The sequence below is a fragment of the Perca flavescens genome, chromosome 18, assembly GCF_004354835.1.
Source record: "Perca flavescens isolate YP-PL-M2 chromosome 18, PFLA_1.0, whole genome shotgun sequence".
Classification (NCBI taxonomy): Eukaryota; Metazoa; Chordata; class Actinopteri; order Perciformes; family Percidae; genus Perca; species Perca flavescens.
In genome coordinates, this window is record NC_041348.1 from 29,584,860 (window position 1) to 29,600,461 (window position 15,602).

The following is a 15,602-nucleotide window of genomic DNA, read 5'->3' on the forward strand; positions in this document are numbered from 1 at the left end:
ATGAAACCTTCAGAACAGACGATATGCTCTTTGAGCAAACTGAAACTGTGATTAGACAAGTAGAGCGGGACAAGTTGTAAATTATTAGCAGAGTTAAAAAGTACCTTGTGGAGCTTCCCTGTAAAACGACAGTTCAGGGTTTCTGACAAAAACACTTTGTGCATCATTGAGGCCAAACAAATTTTTTTTAAAAAAAAAAAAAAAAACATTTGCTAAGGCAGTTCTTTAATGTTTTGGAACCTGCAGGGTTTAACAGCTCACACAGTAGTTGTATAATATAAAGACAACAAGACCTCATCTGCAGGGTGCCTTTATTTTAGCCTGAAATAAAAAAAACAACAACACATAACCGCACAATAGAAAGCTCTACTGTCTGAAACAATGCAAATGGGAAACTCACCAAAATCATTTTGAGCTTGACAAACAGTCTGCCTCCAGGAGGGAAATTAACATCCAACCAACAGCCACACACTGGTGAATTCAGCCAATTGTTTGTGAGCTTTTCAGCTCCACCAGACACCCTGGCCCAGTTACCCACCATTATTTGGAGAACACGTTCTTTTGTATGATCTAATGACGGACTGGATAAGCAGTGAAATCAGAAACTTTGACTTACCCCACACCGCAGATGGAGGGGCTCTGCGTTGGTGGTGAAAGACACAGATGTGAGGGGATCGGGGTGTTCTCCGTTGTTCATCTGGGCCAGCAGGCAGTTACGGTGGACCTGGACCGTGGCCTTCTCCATGGCCGTCGCCACAGCCTTCTCCACGGCAGAGTCGCTGAAGCACGAGTTGCCGGGCTCGAGAGGTGGAAGGACTAGATGGATACGATTCCCCCGGACGCCGAGGCCAAGCAAAGTCTCGACTGTGGTGAAGACATCAATGCTGTTTCCATAGACGACGGCATTATCTGGAGAGATACAAGGAAGAAGCTTAGGAATTTGCAGCATGTTTTCATAGTCTTTCAGAATGTCTCCAATGTCTTTTCCGTCAGAGACACAAACAAGGAATTGGCAATTTATATCAAATAGTTACACGGCTCTCTCTTTGACAGAGCTCTCAAAGAAAACAAACAACAATGAAGATTCTGCAGAGAGCGCTAATAACCTCTTTAAAGCCCTCTGATAAAAGAACCAATGCCAATGCAAGTATGACTTCAGTATTCTGCCTGAATGTGATACTTCATATATGTAAATAATGGCATACAAGATTTATTTCAGCCTGGACATTCTTCCAGAAATATTCAGCCCTACAGTCACTAAAAAAAGTCTCCTAAGTTCCATACAATATCTCCTCCTGATAGATGTTCAGCTGTTATTTGTGTTCATGGATAACAGATCATCAAGACTAAATAATATAGAAGAATATGAAAAAGAGAAAAAGAAAAGAAATAGAAGAATACTACCCACTACAGTAACAACACTTTTGCTGAAAAATGTGTTTTGTGGTAACTCCTGAGTGTAGGCACAGTAAATGTTTCTTACAAAATTGTAATGTTCTAAATACAAAAGACGCTCTACAATCAAGAGGAAGTGAATGGTGATTGCAAAGCATTAGACACTATTTGGTATTCTTCCCGAGTAAATCCATCGTTGTTTACTCTTCAGAGAAGAAACTTTTTCCAAACATACAAGCTCCTATAAAATGAGTATGTGTTCCTCATCTCTTAGGAAAGCACAGAGCCTGGAGCAGCAGGGTCGTATTTCCAATGTATGCGACATAAGGAGATCAGAAACTTATATGTGCATACTGTGCATACTCATGTACTTGTTTTTTTTAGTTGGTGCTGGAGTTCATGTAATGTTGGTCAGCAAAAAGAAAGAAAAATCTACATTTTCTAGCCACAATCTCTTCTAATCAAACTCACCTTTGATTGCTGTGTGTCGAGACGTATTCTAATAAACTCAGGGGTATGTTTTTGTATATCTTATTTTGAATATATATTTTGTACATTTTTGTATTTTTAGCTGTGTTTGTTTTTGATGTTATTTTGTAAGCACGTGTGCTTTTTTTAATTGTGTCTTAGTGTCTTTTCCAGCACCTCTATTTTTAATGCTTTCAAATTTTAATTCTTCTATCCAAGACAATTTTTCTCCTTCAGGAGACAAATCAAGGCAACCTCGCAGTGTGTAATTTGGCGCCTTTTTATGTTTTAAATCTAGATATTTAGATATTTCCCCTCTTAACTTCACATTACCTCTAAACTTCTCAGATGCTTTCATTTAAGTAACTTTTCAAGGCATAAAGAGGTCAAATTATCCAATATTTCACAAAAAGCAAAGATCATTATCAAGTATTTTGAATGCAGGAGTATTATTTGTGATTGAGTATTTTTACATATGTTGCATTGGTACTTTTACATCAGTGAATGATGACTGCAGTTGGAGTATTAGAGTTTTCCTGGCTGCCGTTCAGTGTCTCTGTCCATGGTGCTGAACCAGAGGAGCTCTGAGGCTACTGAACCATCAAGGCCAGCCGAACACAAAGCTTCTCACCATTCACTTTATACATTTACTCTATTACCTCTAATACTACACAAGGAAACATGTTTTTTATTTCTACAATGAAAAAATGTGTTGGTACAGGGCGGCCTCTAGCTCACCCAGTAAGAGTGTAGGCTGAGTCCTGCAGCGGTGCGGGTTTGAATCCAACCTGCTGCCTTTTGCTGCGTGTCATCCCTCATCTCTCTCCCCCTTTCTTGTCTATTCACTGTCACTATCTAATAAAGGGAAAAGTCCCTAAAAATAATCTTAAAAAAAAGGCACACTGCTTTGTTAACGTACCAAAGCTTGAAAGAAAAAGACGGTATCAGAGTCTTGAAATAGGCTGGTGTGCTGTCAATACCAACTGCTCTTGTTTTTAATCACATGGACACTAAAATAAGAACCTTGTACCTGAATATACCAGTGTGCCGTGACTTTTTGGGGAAATCATTCCTTGTTTTGGGGGACATTGGATGGACAAAAGGAGTACATGAACAAAAAGCGCTTCCTTGATGGTTTGTTTTTGTAAAATATTTTTTTCATTCTATGTAATTCCCATTTGCTATCAATGTTATTAGTCACATGAAAGAACACGTCTGGTGATGTTGTATATTTTTCTTATTGTCAACAAATCACATTAAAGGACCAACATTAACCGTGACCGTATCTGCTTTTTTAAAATTTCATATCTGAAATTTAGTTTTAAAGATTGACGTCTTCAGTAGGAACCAAACAGGCAGAAAGGAATCAGAGAATATTTAGAGACAGACTTGATTTACAATATTCATGGGATTTGTTAATAAGAAAAATATCTTTTAAAAGCTTGTGCTGAGACAGAACAGCTACATCTGCTTTAGTCTAATGCAAAAACAATTGCATTTACTCTGTTTCGTTCTGTTATTATTATTAAAATATGGAAATAAACATGGTATCTGCTGGAGTCTGCCATGGCAATTTGCATTTATTAATGGTTTTCCTTTATAACTGGGATCAACTAATTAGTACATATAAAAGCCTCACTCTAGATCACTGCACAATTCCTTCAGAGAGCAGATTAATTTTGCTTAATGACAGTGTGTATTTTTTTTCCTGCTCTGAAAATCCTGGCTCTCAGAAAGTGATATGATAATGGAAAGGGATGGAAGAGGCTGACCTGATTCACAGAGATGAAAGATTTCTCTGCAGCTAATTATCTGCTAATTACACCGGGGCACTTCAGCGCTGACTGGCTGAGTAATGACATACTACTACAGATTCATTTTAGATTCTCTCTCTGTGTGTGTGTGTGTGTGTGTGTGTGTGTGTGTGTGTGTGTGTGTGTTCACCTACCCTCCAGCTCCACAAAGTTGGCACACAGCCAGTGGCGAGCAGCCATGCAGTCACTGAGGTCGTTGAGGGTGAAGAGGTTGGATGGGACGGGCCCGGTGTATCTGGACTGAGGCTGCAGCTGCTTGATTGTGACGGGCTGGCTCAGATCCACACCAGTAGGACAGGGAACCTACAGCATCGCATAAAACAGACACACATTGAATAATTACGTCAATTTTGATGTATAACATACTTTTCAAAACCCCAAAGCAACTTACAAACAGTTGAAACAGCTCAGGCCCACAAAGATCATTCATCAATCATAGAAGAGAAATAATATTGTGAAAGGACAGATGAATGAGATCATAAAATGTTGGCATATTTTTACTAACGGACGGCTAACTAGCTAGCCGTTTGTCTCAGGAGCTTCTGTCCGCTCTCCTCCCACTGATGTGGTCTCCTAGCGCGGTGAGTGAAGTGAAGGGACCGGCCAGCTTTTGGGACTTCTGCGTTCCTATTGGCGGTGCGAATGCAAACAGAAAAAGAGCCCTTGAAGGTATGTAGTTCTGGGGGGAGATCCCTCAAACTGTAACAGAGCATGTGAGTGGAGTGGTAAAAATCAAATTCATGTTCCTTGCTCAACTCAGATTTCACCCACTTACTCAAATCTCTCACTTCTCGCTCCAAAAAAGGAAAAAACTGGTGTATTCATCAGATGAACAGCGCCTACTCTGCCAGCACAAAGTTAGCCAGATGACGGGCACTTGCAGCATGGAGAGGGAGGGCGCCATTCACCTGCATGTTCTCTGCTGCGGTAACGCAGAGACGGGCTCGGGCATGCTTCGAACTCGTGGTACCGGAGCAAAAGGAGATAAATGAGCAGGGGAGATAAATGAGCAGGGGAGATAACGCAACGCTTACATTTTAAAAAGCGTAAGCGCCTGTTGTCTCACCTGGTACTGCAGGCCCGTGCAGAGGACGAGGTGATCGTAGGGTACCTTCCTGCCACCGGATACACGGATGTGTTTGGACTTCCTGTTGATGCCCAACATCTTCCCAGTCACCACATTGACGTATGAATGCAAAGATAGCTGGGCCAAGTCTCTGCTGCTGTATGCATGACTGCAGGAAGTGAAGAAACCTCTTAATGTAGTGAGCTAATGTAGTTGTGAATGATAACTTGACTTTTAAATTACACATTAAATAAAGGGACAATTTTTTGGAACGTTCTCATGGTATGTTGAGATCCAACAAGTCATTCAATGTAAGATGCCGAGCACGATTTTCCATTTCCACGCCTGATGTTACATTCACTCACCTTGTGGACAGAAACCCGACGTCCTCGTGGTTGTAGTCGCTGGGGAAACCGTGAGTTGAGACAAGGCTCAGGTTGTTGAACCTCAGGTGAGGGCTGCGAGAGAACAAACAACACTGAACAGCATGAGTGCTTTTCCACGAGATACAGTGAACACATACAGGACACAGGGCGACACGAATGTTATCTGGGGAAGGACAACTTTAATTCCTGCAACAACTACCTTCTTCATACAGTGATGTGCAACAACATTTTGAAAGCCTAGCCATGCTAAGATGAAAATAAAGAACATTACGTGAAAATATATCTAACCTTGCGTTAGATGCAACAGGAAGGTCTGTGCCGTACACAAACACAGAGATACATCTGTTTGTACAAGATGTTTGACCCTGGCACTCTTTAAATATGAGCTGCTGCTGCTGCTAATACTATTAGTGTTGGAAATAAAGGAGCTCAGACATTGAGTTTTACTTACTAGTTCTTCTTCCACTCAAATTTTGCTTCAGTAAAACTCAAACTGCTTGAGTCTCACTGCATGAAGACAGACATCTAAAAATCCTGAGCAACATTAAACAAATGGAAACTCTCAGATGTTGAATTAATAGTTCTCAGGTGGGAGTTCTACAGCCTACTGATGCATGTGTGGTTCCTGAGCATCCTGAAAAATCCTGAACTGCCCTCCTTCCTTGTGTGTTTACTGTCCACAATATACAACATCTCTTGTGATGCAAATTACTTCTTCTATGGTGTCCTACAGGACATTACACCGCTGATAACGGTAGCTCCAGCTCCTTTGTCTGGTGAAAAGCAGAGTGTGTGTACCTCGCATTGTTCAGCCTTATCACACTGACGCCTGTAATCACCTCCTGCTCTGTTCTTATCTCAGCTTCCTGCTAAAAGAACGCCTAGCGGCACTGATCTACAACACCAGACACCAAAATGCTGGTGAACTGGCTGTTGTGTTACATTACTCACAAGTAGTACGACTGGCGATATACACTGTGAGGGAGATGATAGAAATTTATCAACCAGCAGAGATTTGGCAAACTTAAAATCTCGGGTTTTATTAGATCATTGCGGATACTTTTGATTGCATATGTCGAAATAAAAGATTGTGCCCATATTTCCCACCCTTTCTCTCTAGTGAGAAACATGGACATTTTGCAATAAGCAATGGTTTTCATTATCGATTGACCTGTTGATTTGTTTTTTATTGATTGATTATTCGTTCATATAAAATGTCAGAAAATGAAGAAATCCAAAGCTGACGTCCTCAAACCTTTTGTTTTTTTGTCCGACTAACAGCCCAAATCCGTAGATATTCCATTTACAATGAGTAGAGACATAGAAAAGCAGCAAATGCTCACATTTGAGAAGCTGGAACCAGCGATTGTTTTGGCATTTTTGCTTGATAATTAACTTGATTCTGGATTTATTAACTTTAAATCATTAAAATTGGTTGCTTAAGTGTATATTAGGTTACAGTGCTCACTTGTAGAGTGAGCAGAATGTATAAAAATAAAAACTCAGCAATCAAAGATGGAAAAAAGTAAAGACTCCTCGCCTATCATTTCAAAGCTCTGTGTCATTAGTGGTTTGACCTTTGATTTGGAGGCAAATATGCAAATAATAATAATAATAATCAGCCATCAGACAATGAGTGCAGTCAAACTTTCCATGTTAATCTGTGCCAGAAGGTGGATTTATGCCGCAGCAGTGAGGCATTAAGGCCCATTATTGGTGTCTGGGTGTGAGTGAATCAGAAACCATGGATTTGCCCCGTTATCAGCCGGTGACAGACGGCCGTGGTAACCCTGCAGCCTGACCGCGGCGAGCAGAGGGCCGAGCCGCCGCAGAGCTCTTTATCTGTCTGACCCCGTCCCAGCCAGTAATGAAGTTGGGGTGGGTGGGGGGGCTGCATGCGCTGCTGGGCTGCATTCAATAAGCACATGGAAAGCTGTGTAGGTGGGGGGGGGGGGTGGGGTGGGGTGGGGTGGGGTGCGGTGGGAGGGTTAAGGGGGATGGACGTTTGGGCAGGGCTGATAAGAGGGGCCCCAGCAGGCCAAAACTGACCCATCGTTCACCCTCTCAATGCGTCGCCGCCTCACCATTAGTTCAGCGGACACTAACTGCCTCATTAGTCAACTCATTAGTGACAGCAAACACAGATCGCTGCAGCAGATCCCTGATGGAAGGGAGGGAAGAGTGGAGTGGCTAATTAAAGGGGGCCAGCGCTGGTCCTGCTGAATGCCAGGCCTCACACAGCTGCGCGCCCCGCCATCATCGGCGTGCCAACCTCGCCAGCTCTGAGATCTCGCTCGCGCAAAACAACGAGCACGGTTGCCTGGCAGCTATCGTCTGGTTCTGAATCAGCAGCCCTGCGCTTCTTATTATCTGCCGGAGCAGTTAATCTCACAAAGCAAGGACAAAGGCAAACATGTAAGACGTCCGACCCGGAGTCAAGTGACATTTCCAGAGATTGGATTCCTGGAATAAAAGACGATAAAAAATAAATAAATAAATGAATGAAAGAGAAGCTTCGGTGAGGGCCTGCTCTCCTTGGGTTCAGGGGAATATTTCTCTACAGCCGCATCAGAATTTGTAAGGAACATGATGTGAATGCTTTATTATAACAGCTGCCAGTTCTATCATACCTCCTGCATTTACTGCTCATCTGTGTTTACTGGCACTTGTAGATAAAAGGGTTGTCCATCTGGTGCCTGTTATACAAACAGACCCTAACTGACAGATTCAGGCACAGACAGTTTTTACGCTGCTCATAGAAGTTCTGTCTGGGTACAATTTTGGATTTTTTGTCTTGTCCTAATCAGTTTCTACTGCGGGCTGCAGCATACATGATTCCTAAGATGTCATGTAGTAGGATGAAAGCACTTGCAGCATCTTATTAGCAGGCATCACCTCCATCTCTGCCCAGATTTATGTAAACATTGTGCTTTTTCTGTGTTTTTTTATATATAAAAAATATTTGGTTTGAAAAAAAAAAACTGTAGTAACTAATTTTTCATTTGCACACATCCCATAAAGCTTGTTATGCAGTATGAAGTCATTATTGTGTCCCTCTATGGTGAAAGTAGAGTTAGGGACAACACTTCTACTCAAAATGTTACAGAATTTCATTTTAGACATTTATTATACATTTAGCTACACTGTTGTTCATATATTACACTACTTTTGTGAACGTAAGACTTTGGTAAACTCATTTCAATCACCAAAACAATATGTCCACATATTCAGCTTCAGGGCCAAATTATCTCTTTACACAAGGCAGATATGCAACACATGGATATCAGGTTACGCAAATACCCTTAAAAGATGAATTTAAGATGATATTTGAAAAATGCCCTTAGGTTTCAGAGGGGTTAATCTACACATTTGGTGCTCTATTGAGTATTTGTGGCAGCAGGACGGTGTGTGTGGGATTGAGTCCAAATAAAATACACAGCATGTGTTTTTATTGTGATAAAGGAACATGTCATCCAGTGCAACAGAGTGGCTCATTGATGTGTTTTTATGGCACAGACAAAGACGATATATCAGGCTGGGGATCCTTACATCGAATTACCACAAACTAACGGACACAAAGAAATCTTTGGGAGCAGGTTGTTTTATCGCAGCACCGGAGCACTGGTTGGTATATAAGTTTCTGGGCAAATAATGTCACGTATAGACTGCTGTGTGCATGATTCTTGATGGAAAGTTGGAGATGATAGGGTACATACCCCATGCACAGATGGTGAGAGGTGTGTGTGTGTGTGTGTGTTTGTGCATGTGTATAGGGGTTAATAGGGGTCTGAGAGAAACGTTTTTGCCCCAGGGCCCCTTAAAAGGTTAATCCAGTCATGGTTACAGAGGAAGAATTGTGACGTTATTTGTCACTGTCGCTACTAATTCAGAAAAAGGAAAGAATAATCACACCAGGATCTAGTTCTAAAGCAGACTCACCAGAAACAAAGCACCTCGAGGAGAGATAAACCTGTGTCTGATGCCCCCACCACCACAATCCTGGCGTTAATGGTGACCTTTGGCTCCATGGTTAACTTTCTGCTGATGAGACTGAGAGCAAACCATGCCTGAGAGAAACAGAGAGAGAAGACAAGTCAGTGAGACAAAATCTACCAAAATGACTGGTGACGTTTGCACCTTGGTGTACTTTCCTCCCGCTGTCTACACCCGCTTGAGTATTAATCAGATGCTTGCTCTTTATTCAGATGTTCTACAAATCAATAAACACAGTAAGAAAAATAGGAGAATTGCAGTAAATGCAGCTTTAGATTGTAATGAGATAGAAACACAGAGATCAAACAGGCAACCTGACAGTTAAGGACCACTCTTCCACAATCATTACAAAACACTCCCACGGGAATTAGTAGAACACCACGTTCTAATTTACCAATCCCTCCACCACCAAGTGTGTCTGGTCCTCGCACTGTGAGCTGAGGCAGCTAATGGCTCCTTCATCATCTGTAATTAGGCAGATTGGCCCCACAATGCACCTTGTTGGATGAAAACAGCATTGAGCAAATAGGTGGGGGAAACCCAAGGGTGAAATTAACCTTTGTGTAATATTCAAATAATTTCCACGAGGGCATGTGTGGCCGACATCTGCCACATACTGAGAGATGTTGTGGGGTTTGATTAGCAGGGAAATAAAAGAGCCTGTGGTTATTTAATATGATGAATGTATGTGTGCACATATAATTATATATGATTATATTTTTAATTATAGCAACAACAACAACAAAAAAAAATAATAGTGCCTACTTACAGTATACTTCAGAATACCCAGTTACCCAGTTTAAAAATTGTATTTCTTCTTTTTAATACTTTTGTTCAACTATCATTGTCATCAGGTCAAAGATTACTTATAAAAGGCAAGTTTTTGGGGATACTTTGGGAAGATATTTTATCAAGCTACTGGATTAGAGTTGTGACAATGGAGATATTTCGGGAGCACAGGGATGTGGATGTTCCGTTCATTTTCAGAAAATGAACCTCTCCTGGTTGAATCATCAAACTGTGTTGAAAAGTATTTGATGTTTTTATAAAAAAGTTGAACGTTGAAGCCACCTGTGAAAAAACAAAAGGAGAGAAGTTAACTACGACTCCCAGGGAGCATTTTGGTACGAAACCTCCAGTCACAGAACTTCAAATTCTGCTTTTTGTGCAACAAGTTGAAGCTAAAGATTAAACTGTCAATCTTTAGATGCATTCAGATACTGCGATGCATCCAAACGATGATTTATATATTATATTACAGCATTAAGTAGAAAAGCTGGACTGGATCACTGCTGAGTAGTCTCGCATTGCCAGACCTTCCTCCACAGCGCTGCGGAGGAAGGTCTTTTTACATGTCATGCGTCGTGGTATAAACCTCCAAGTATATGTGCGCCTGGTCTACCCACTCAACCAACCCGGCCACTGTGTGGTCTTGCTAGTCCACACATCATTCCGGGATGGGAGAAAAACGTGCTCTGGTTTATTGGCATTTCTTTAAACCAATCACAATCGTCTTGGCCGGCGCTAAGCGCCCGATGGAGCCACGGTGCCTCTACAAAATAGCCTCGGGAAGGAACTTGTTTTGGTGGAACGTGTACGCAAAAAAGGTTGTTTTAGTCGTGCAACAGAAAACTCAGATTGGACAGGTAGTCTAGCTAGCTGTCTGGATTTACCCTGCAGAGATCTGAGGAGCAGTTAACCATAGTCCTCACAAATCCACCAGAGTTTAGAATGGCAACACAAAGAAAGCAGAAGATGACGGACATCCGGCCAAAAAGAAGGACATTCGGCAGATTTTCCGGTAGCACCAGAGCAATCCCAGAAGTGGAATGTCGTGGATATAGACTACTGAGTAACAGCAGTCAGAGACCAGATTAAATATTCATAAGAAAATGTTGCTAGCTATTATTTCCTATAAAAGTGATCCATTAAAACACTTAATATATACAAAACGTATCAGATAAACAATCATTTTTAAGTCTTGTGTCATGTAGACACTGTATTTTGACATTTATTGAAAATGATTATCACTTTATATGTAAAAACCCTGTATTTGTTATTTTTCTACATGCATCAATGTGAATACTGCAGGAATTAACCAGATGAGGTAATCAGATGAACAAAGCTCCCGCCTCGTCTACATGTGCACTGGAGCAGGTGCAGCAGCTCTTATCACTCCGGAGATGCCTCACCTTCCCGAAACACAATGACTGCGGCTCTGTGTAATACGATCCTGTATTGACAGAGAGGGAACAGGTGCTTTAAATGTGATTAATTGTCCCGAGGCCGACATCAGGAGGCAGAGATGCAGCTCGGAGGCGAAGCGCTTATCTGCATGGCAGCCTGGAAATCATGACTGCTGTGTAACTGAGGTGAAGGGGGCGGACTGGGTTTGATGGAGTGTAATGAACGTGTGAGTGTACACGTTGTTGCCTCTGGTCTAAAGACAGCTGCTGTTGCACGTGTGGTAAATATTTGAAGTGCACGACATTAAAATAAATCACAGCCACGTTAAGATGAGCCAGGCTCGGAAGGACACAGGATTCAAGATAGAATTTAAACAGAAGGAGAGCTTGTGATTGTCATTATTGACCTGTTACTTTCATTCTTTTACCAGCTTAGCTTTTTTTAATAAAAAAAATAAATAAATAAAAAAGGAAGTTGCTCTCGTTGCTTGAAATAGACAGCTAACCCTGAGGGACAGAGACATACATTGGTATGAGAGACTCAGTAAAAATATGCATCTTTAAGGCTGGGGTATGCTTCTCGTTCAAGTACTTTGGTTGAAAGATATCACGCATGAAGGGCTCCTACACAGCTCCAAATTCAAAAGGCTATACATTTAGTGGCATTTTAGGCCTTTATTTGATAGGACAGCTTAGACATGAAAGGGGAATGAGAAGGGGTATGACATGCAGTAAAGGGCCACAGGTCGGAACCGAACCTGCATCGAGGACTGAGCCTCTGTAGTTGGGTGCACGCGCTACCAAGTGAGCTACGCAGGCGCCTGTAAAGACTCATATCAGAATAGGTCAGATATCCGTGGTTTAAAGCTAGAGATCGTCCAAATATTTGTGCCTTTTCAGATATTCTTTTGTAAATTTTCTGATTTGTATGTGACCTGTAGTTTCTCTACATTTAGAAACTTGTATGTCATGATGTGCAAACAGTCTACTTTATTATCTTAAAGTTATCCAGGAGGACAGAGAAATCAGATAAACTCAATAATTGCAGAGTTACTTCAGCTCTTAAACTTTCTTCATACATTTTTGCTATTTCTACTTACAAATACTGAAAACCTCAATTATTTTCTACAAATAACATTTGTTTGCAATGTTTTAGTTTGCCTTTTAACACAGAAATTAAATGTATAATGTTTTAACTGTCAAGGGGCAACAAAAAAAAAAACTATTTAGATGTGGTTTGTGGATACACTTTCTGAAAAAAACCTAATAGAAAATCAAAACATAAATGGACATTCCATAATACTGTGTTTTCTACCCATCTCTACTGGAGGTTCCCCTTCATCCCATTATGTGAAGCACACTGGGTGCCACTCTGTTCCCTTTTGAAACAGCACCGTCTAGTGGTCACAACACCACCCTGCTGTGTTCCCTCTGTCAGCAGCCCCCAGCTAATCTACATTCCCAGGCAGGCTGCGGCCCTGTAAGCCAGCTGCCGCTGTGCCCACCTGGTCCTCGGTGATCTGCCTGGAAGGGGCGTTGATGCCAAGCTCCTCCAGCGGGTAGATGATCTGGCGTCGCGGGCGGACAGGGACCGCACAGTTGAGGACAAAATCCAGATGGTGGACACAGGAATTCTGTGTGTATAAGAAGAGGGCACAATGTCAGTGAGCTCATAAAGAGAGAATCTCCTATGAGGTTAAACAGCATCAGTGTGGGGACTTGGGAGGCAACTGGAAGTGATAATGAGCTCAGGTGAAGAGGTTTGATGACGCAAGGTTTACACCACTGTTGTGAGCTCGGTGGAAAACATCACCCACTGCCTGAACAGAGATAATTCTCTGGTTATCTTCTGCCATTATTCTATTTGCACATCATCATCTCCCCAATCTGGTACTTGTTTGTGGAAGGTAATTAGCAGAGGAAGTGGAGGCCTCTACATGTCGAGGAAATGTCTTATTATGGTGTGGAGAGGTGGAGCTGGCAGCACCACTGGCACCTGCTGCCCGACCCCGGAGACAGCAGCCTGCTGGGGGGGCGCACTCTGCAAGAAATGGTTTGCTTCGAACATTTTACATGAACAAATCCATCTGTCAGATCAGCCTAAATGGCTACAGAAGACAATTTGCGATATCCGAGATGCTGTAGATTTGTTGTCTTCGTCCATATTAAATTCTAGTGCGTCCAACACTTTACTTCACTTTAGTTTTAGTGTTTTTTTAAACTGATGTTTTTATGACTGGTATGTTTTATTTTAGCTGTGAAGCACTCAGTGTTCTATAGAGATTATATGATTACTTAGCAAATAGCTACAAGGTACTTTAGCTACTAAACTGGACTAAAATGTAGCTAATCGGTCATGTTGTCAGTGGCGTTTTTAGGTGGAAAGAATGATAGGGCAACAACTACTTTGGAGTTTGGACAACTAACTACTTTGGACAGATGCAAAACCAGATACAATTTTAAATAATGCGATATTTCACATTTCCCACCCAGTTTAACAGGTGATATTCTGAGAGTACACACTTGTTCCACTCTGATGTTAAACTGCTCAATTTCCCGTCAGTTTAGGTAACGTTAGCTATGTTTGCCCAATTTTACCTTGTTGTCCTGTTGCTTTCATGTTTCTTAACCCACCCAGAAAGATGCTGGAGATCCTCAAAGCTTGTTCTTGACCCTTCCGAATAAAAACCCACACCGGAAGCCAAAATAAGTATCTTCTCTAACAAGCTAACGTTAGCAGTTAGCTATTTTGTTGTGAAGATCATCGTTAAATATGATTCTTTTTACCAGAGGTTTAATTTTTAACTATATCCCGCGGCTAGTGAGCACCAATGTGTTTTCTCTAAAGTTTCTCTTTGAAAGACAGAGTTTTAAATGTGTTCTGTAGAAGATAATCAACATCGTTCATGGTAACCGCAGTTACTATCTTCTTAAAGAACGTTGAGACAACAACGAGCCAATGACAGCAATGGCACTTGGCAAACAGCTAATCAAATTGCAGCAGGGCAAAAACAACCAATCAGCTTTGAGCATTTTGTCCTTGTTTTACCACATTCGGGACACTTGACATTGCCAGCCTCTCAAGCCAAGCGCAATTAAAACAACTTAAATTGTAGAATGATAAATAACAGCAGCAACAGAGGATGTTTTATGTCATGCATTAATTTAGAATTATATTAATTTATAAGTTACTCACTAAAACAGCTTATTTCTGCTGCCAGAAGGTGGCGCTTTGGCAGCAGAAACATTGCGTAAATGCTAAACTACAAAAAAAAAAGACCCATTTATAACTGTACTAATATAGAAATATTGAATGCAAGTTTTAAAGATCAAGGGGTCATAGGTTTGTTTTTAGAGTACATGAACTCAAGAGTAGATTAAGACAATACAGTCTATGATTTAGATTGTCTTTCAATGTTTATTGTTTTCTGCAGATTTAGCTCAGAGAAAAAGAAAAAAAAAGATCAAAACTTATATGCATACCAATTTTCTGACTGAAATATAAAGTATATTTACCCTCTGCTGTTAAAAAGTAACTAAGTAACTTCAACTAAGTAATTCTCAGTACATTTTAAAGGAGCTACTTTTTACTTTTACTTGAGTAGATTTTTATAGTGGTAATTGTACTCGTACATCAAAGTCAGAGTACTTTCGTACTCTTATATTTCTTGCAGTGTGTGATCTGAGGGTCATTACACTAATGACACTGTGTATCTGAGCAGACATGCACAGAGGCTGGTAAGCAGCCCAGTGTTGAGGGGCCAGTGAGGGCCCGAGGGTCCCTGTGTGCACCCACCTCCTGGCTGTGGTCCGAGGGGTAGATTCTGTGGAACAGGCAGGACTTGTGAGCCAGCCGGAGGACCTCCTTAAACACGTGTTTGGTGAAGTGCTCAAAGAAGGGTTTGAGGACAAAGTGGCGTATTTGAGCGTGCTCCTCGTAACTGTGATGGCTGAAATAGATGAAGTTCTCAATATTGTAGTGGGCACGGATGTACTCGATGTCCTGACAAAGACAGAAGAAATAATAAAGTTAGTTTCCTGTAGATAAACTCCATCACAGAGGAACATTTCAAGAACAAATATTTCCATTTAATATATTTTTATAGCTGTCTTTTGTTTAATACAGTTCTTCTGTTTTTGTACAATTTAGATCAGGGATCTTCAACAGCGGGCCGGGACCACAATTTCTACCCGGCAGAGGCTGATTTACCGAAAGGATCCTTTTAAAAAGGTGTAGCTACTTTACAGTTGATTATTACCTGATATTTAATCTGCATATTTTTTTTCTTATTTT

General features: G+C 41.2%; 1 protein-coding gene across 4 annotated transcripts in view; it reads right to left on the minus strand.

Moving 5' to 3' along the window:
- Positions 1-15,602, minus strand: part of cfap61 (cilia and flagella associated protein 61) — a 43,060-nt gene that overhangs the window by 10,942 nt on the left and 16,516 nt on the right. For all 4 annotated transcript variants that reach the window (XM_028605978.1, XM_028605980.1, XM_028605976.1 and 1 more), the window contains exons 14-20: positions 15,105-15,311; positions 12,814-12,942; positions 9,069-9,196; positions 5,109-5,201; positions 4,744-4,912; positions 3,812-3,980; positions 617-909 (exon numbers count right to left, since the gene is read on the minus strand). In XM_028605978.1, coding sequence (XP_028461779.1) covers positions 617-909; positions 3,812-3,980; positions 4,744-4,912; positions 5,109-5,201; positions 9,069-9,196; positions 12,814-12,942; positions 15,105-15,311 — 1,188 coding nt within the window. The remainder of the gene's footprint in view (positions 1-616; positions 910-3,811; positions 3,981-4,743; positions 4,913-5,108; positions 5,202-9,068; positions 9,197-12,813; positions 12,943-15,104; positions 15,312-15,602) is intronic.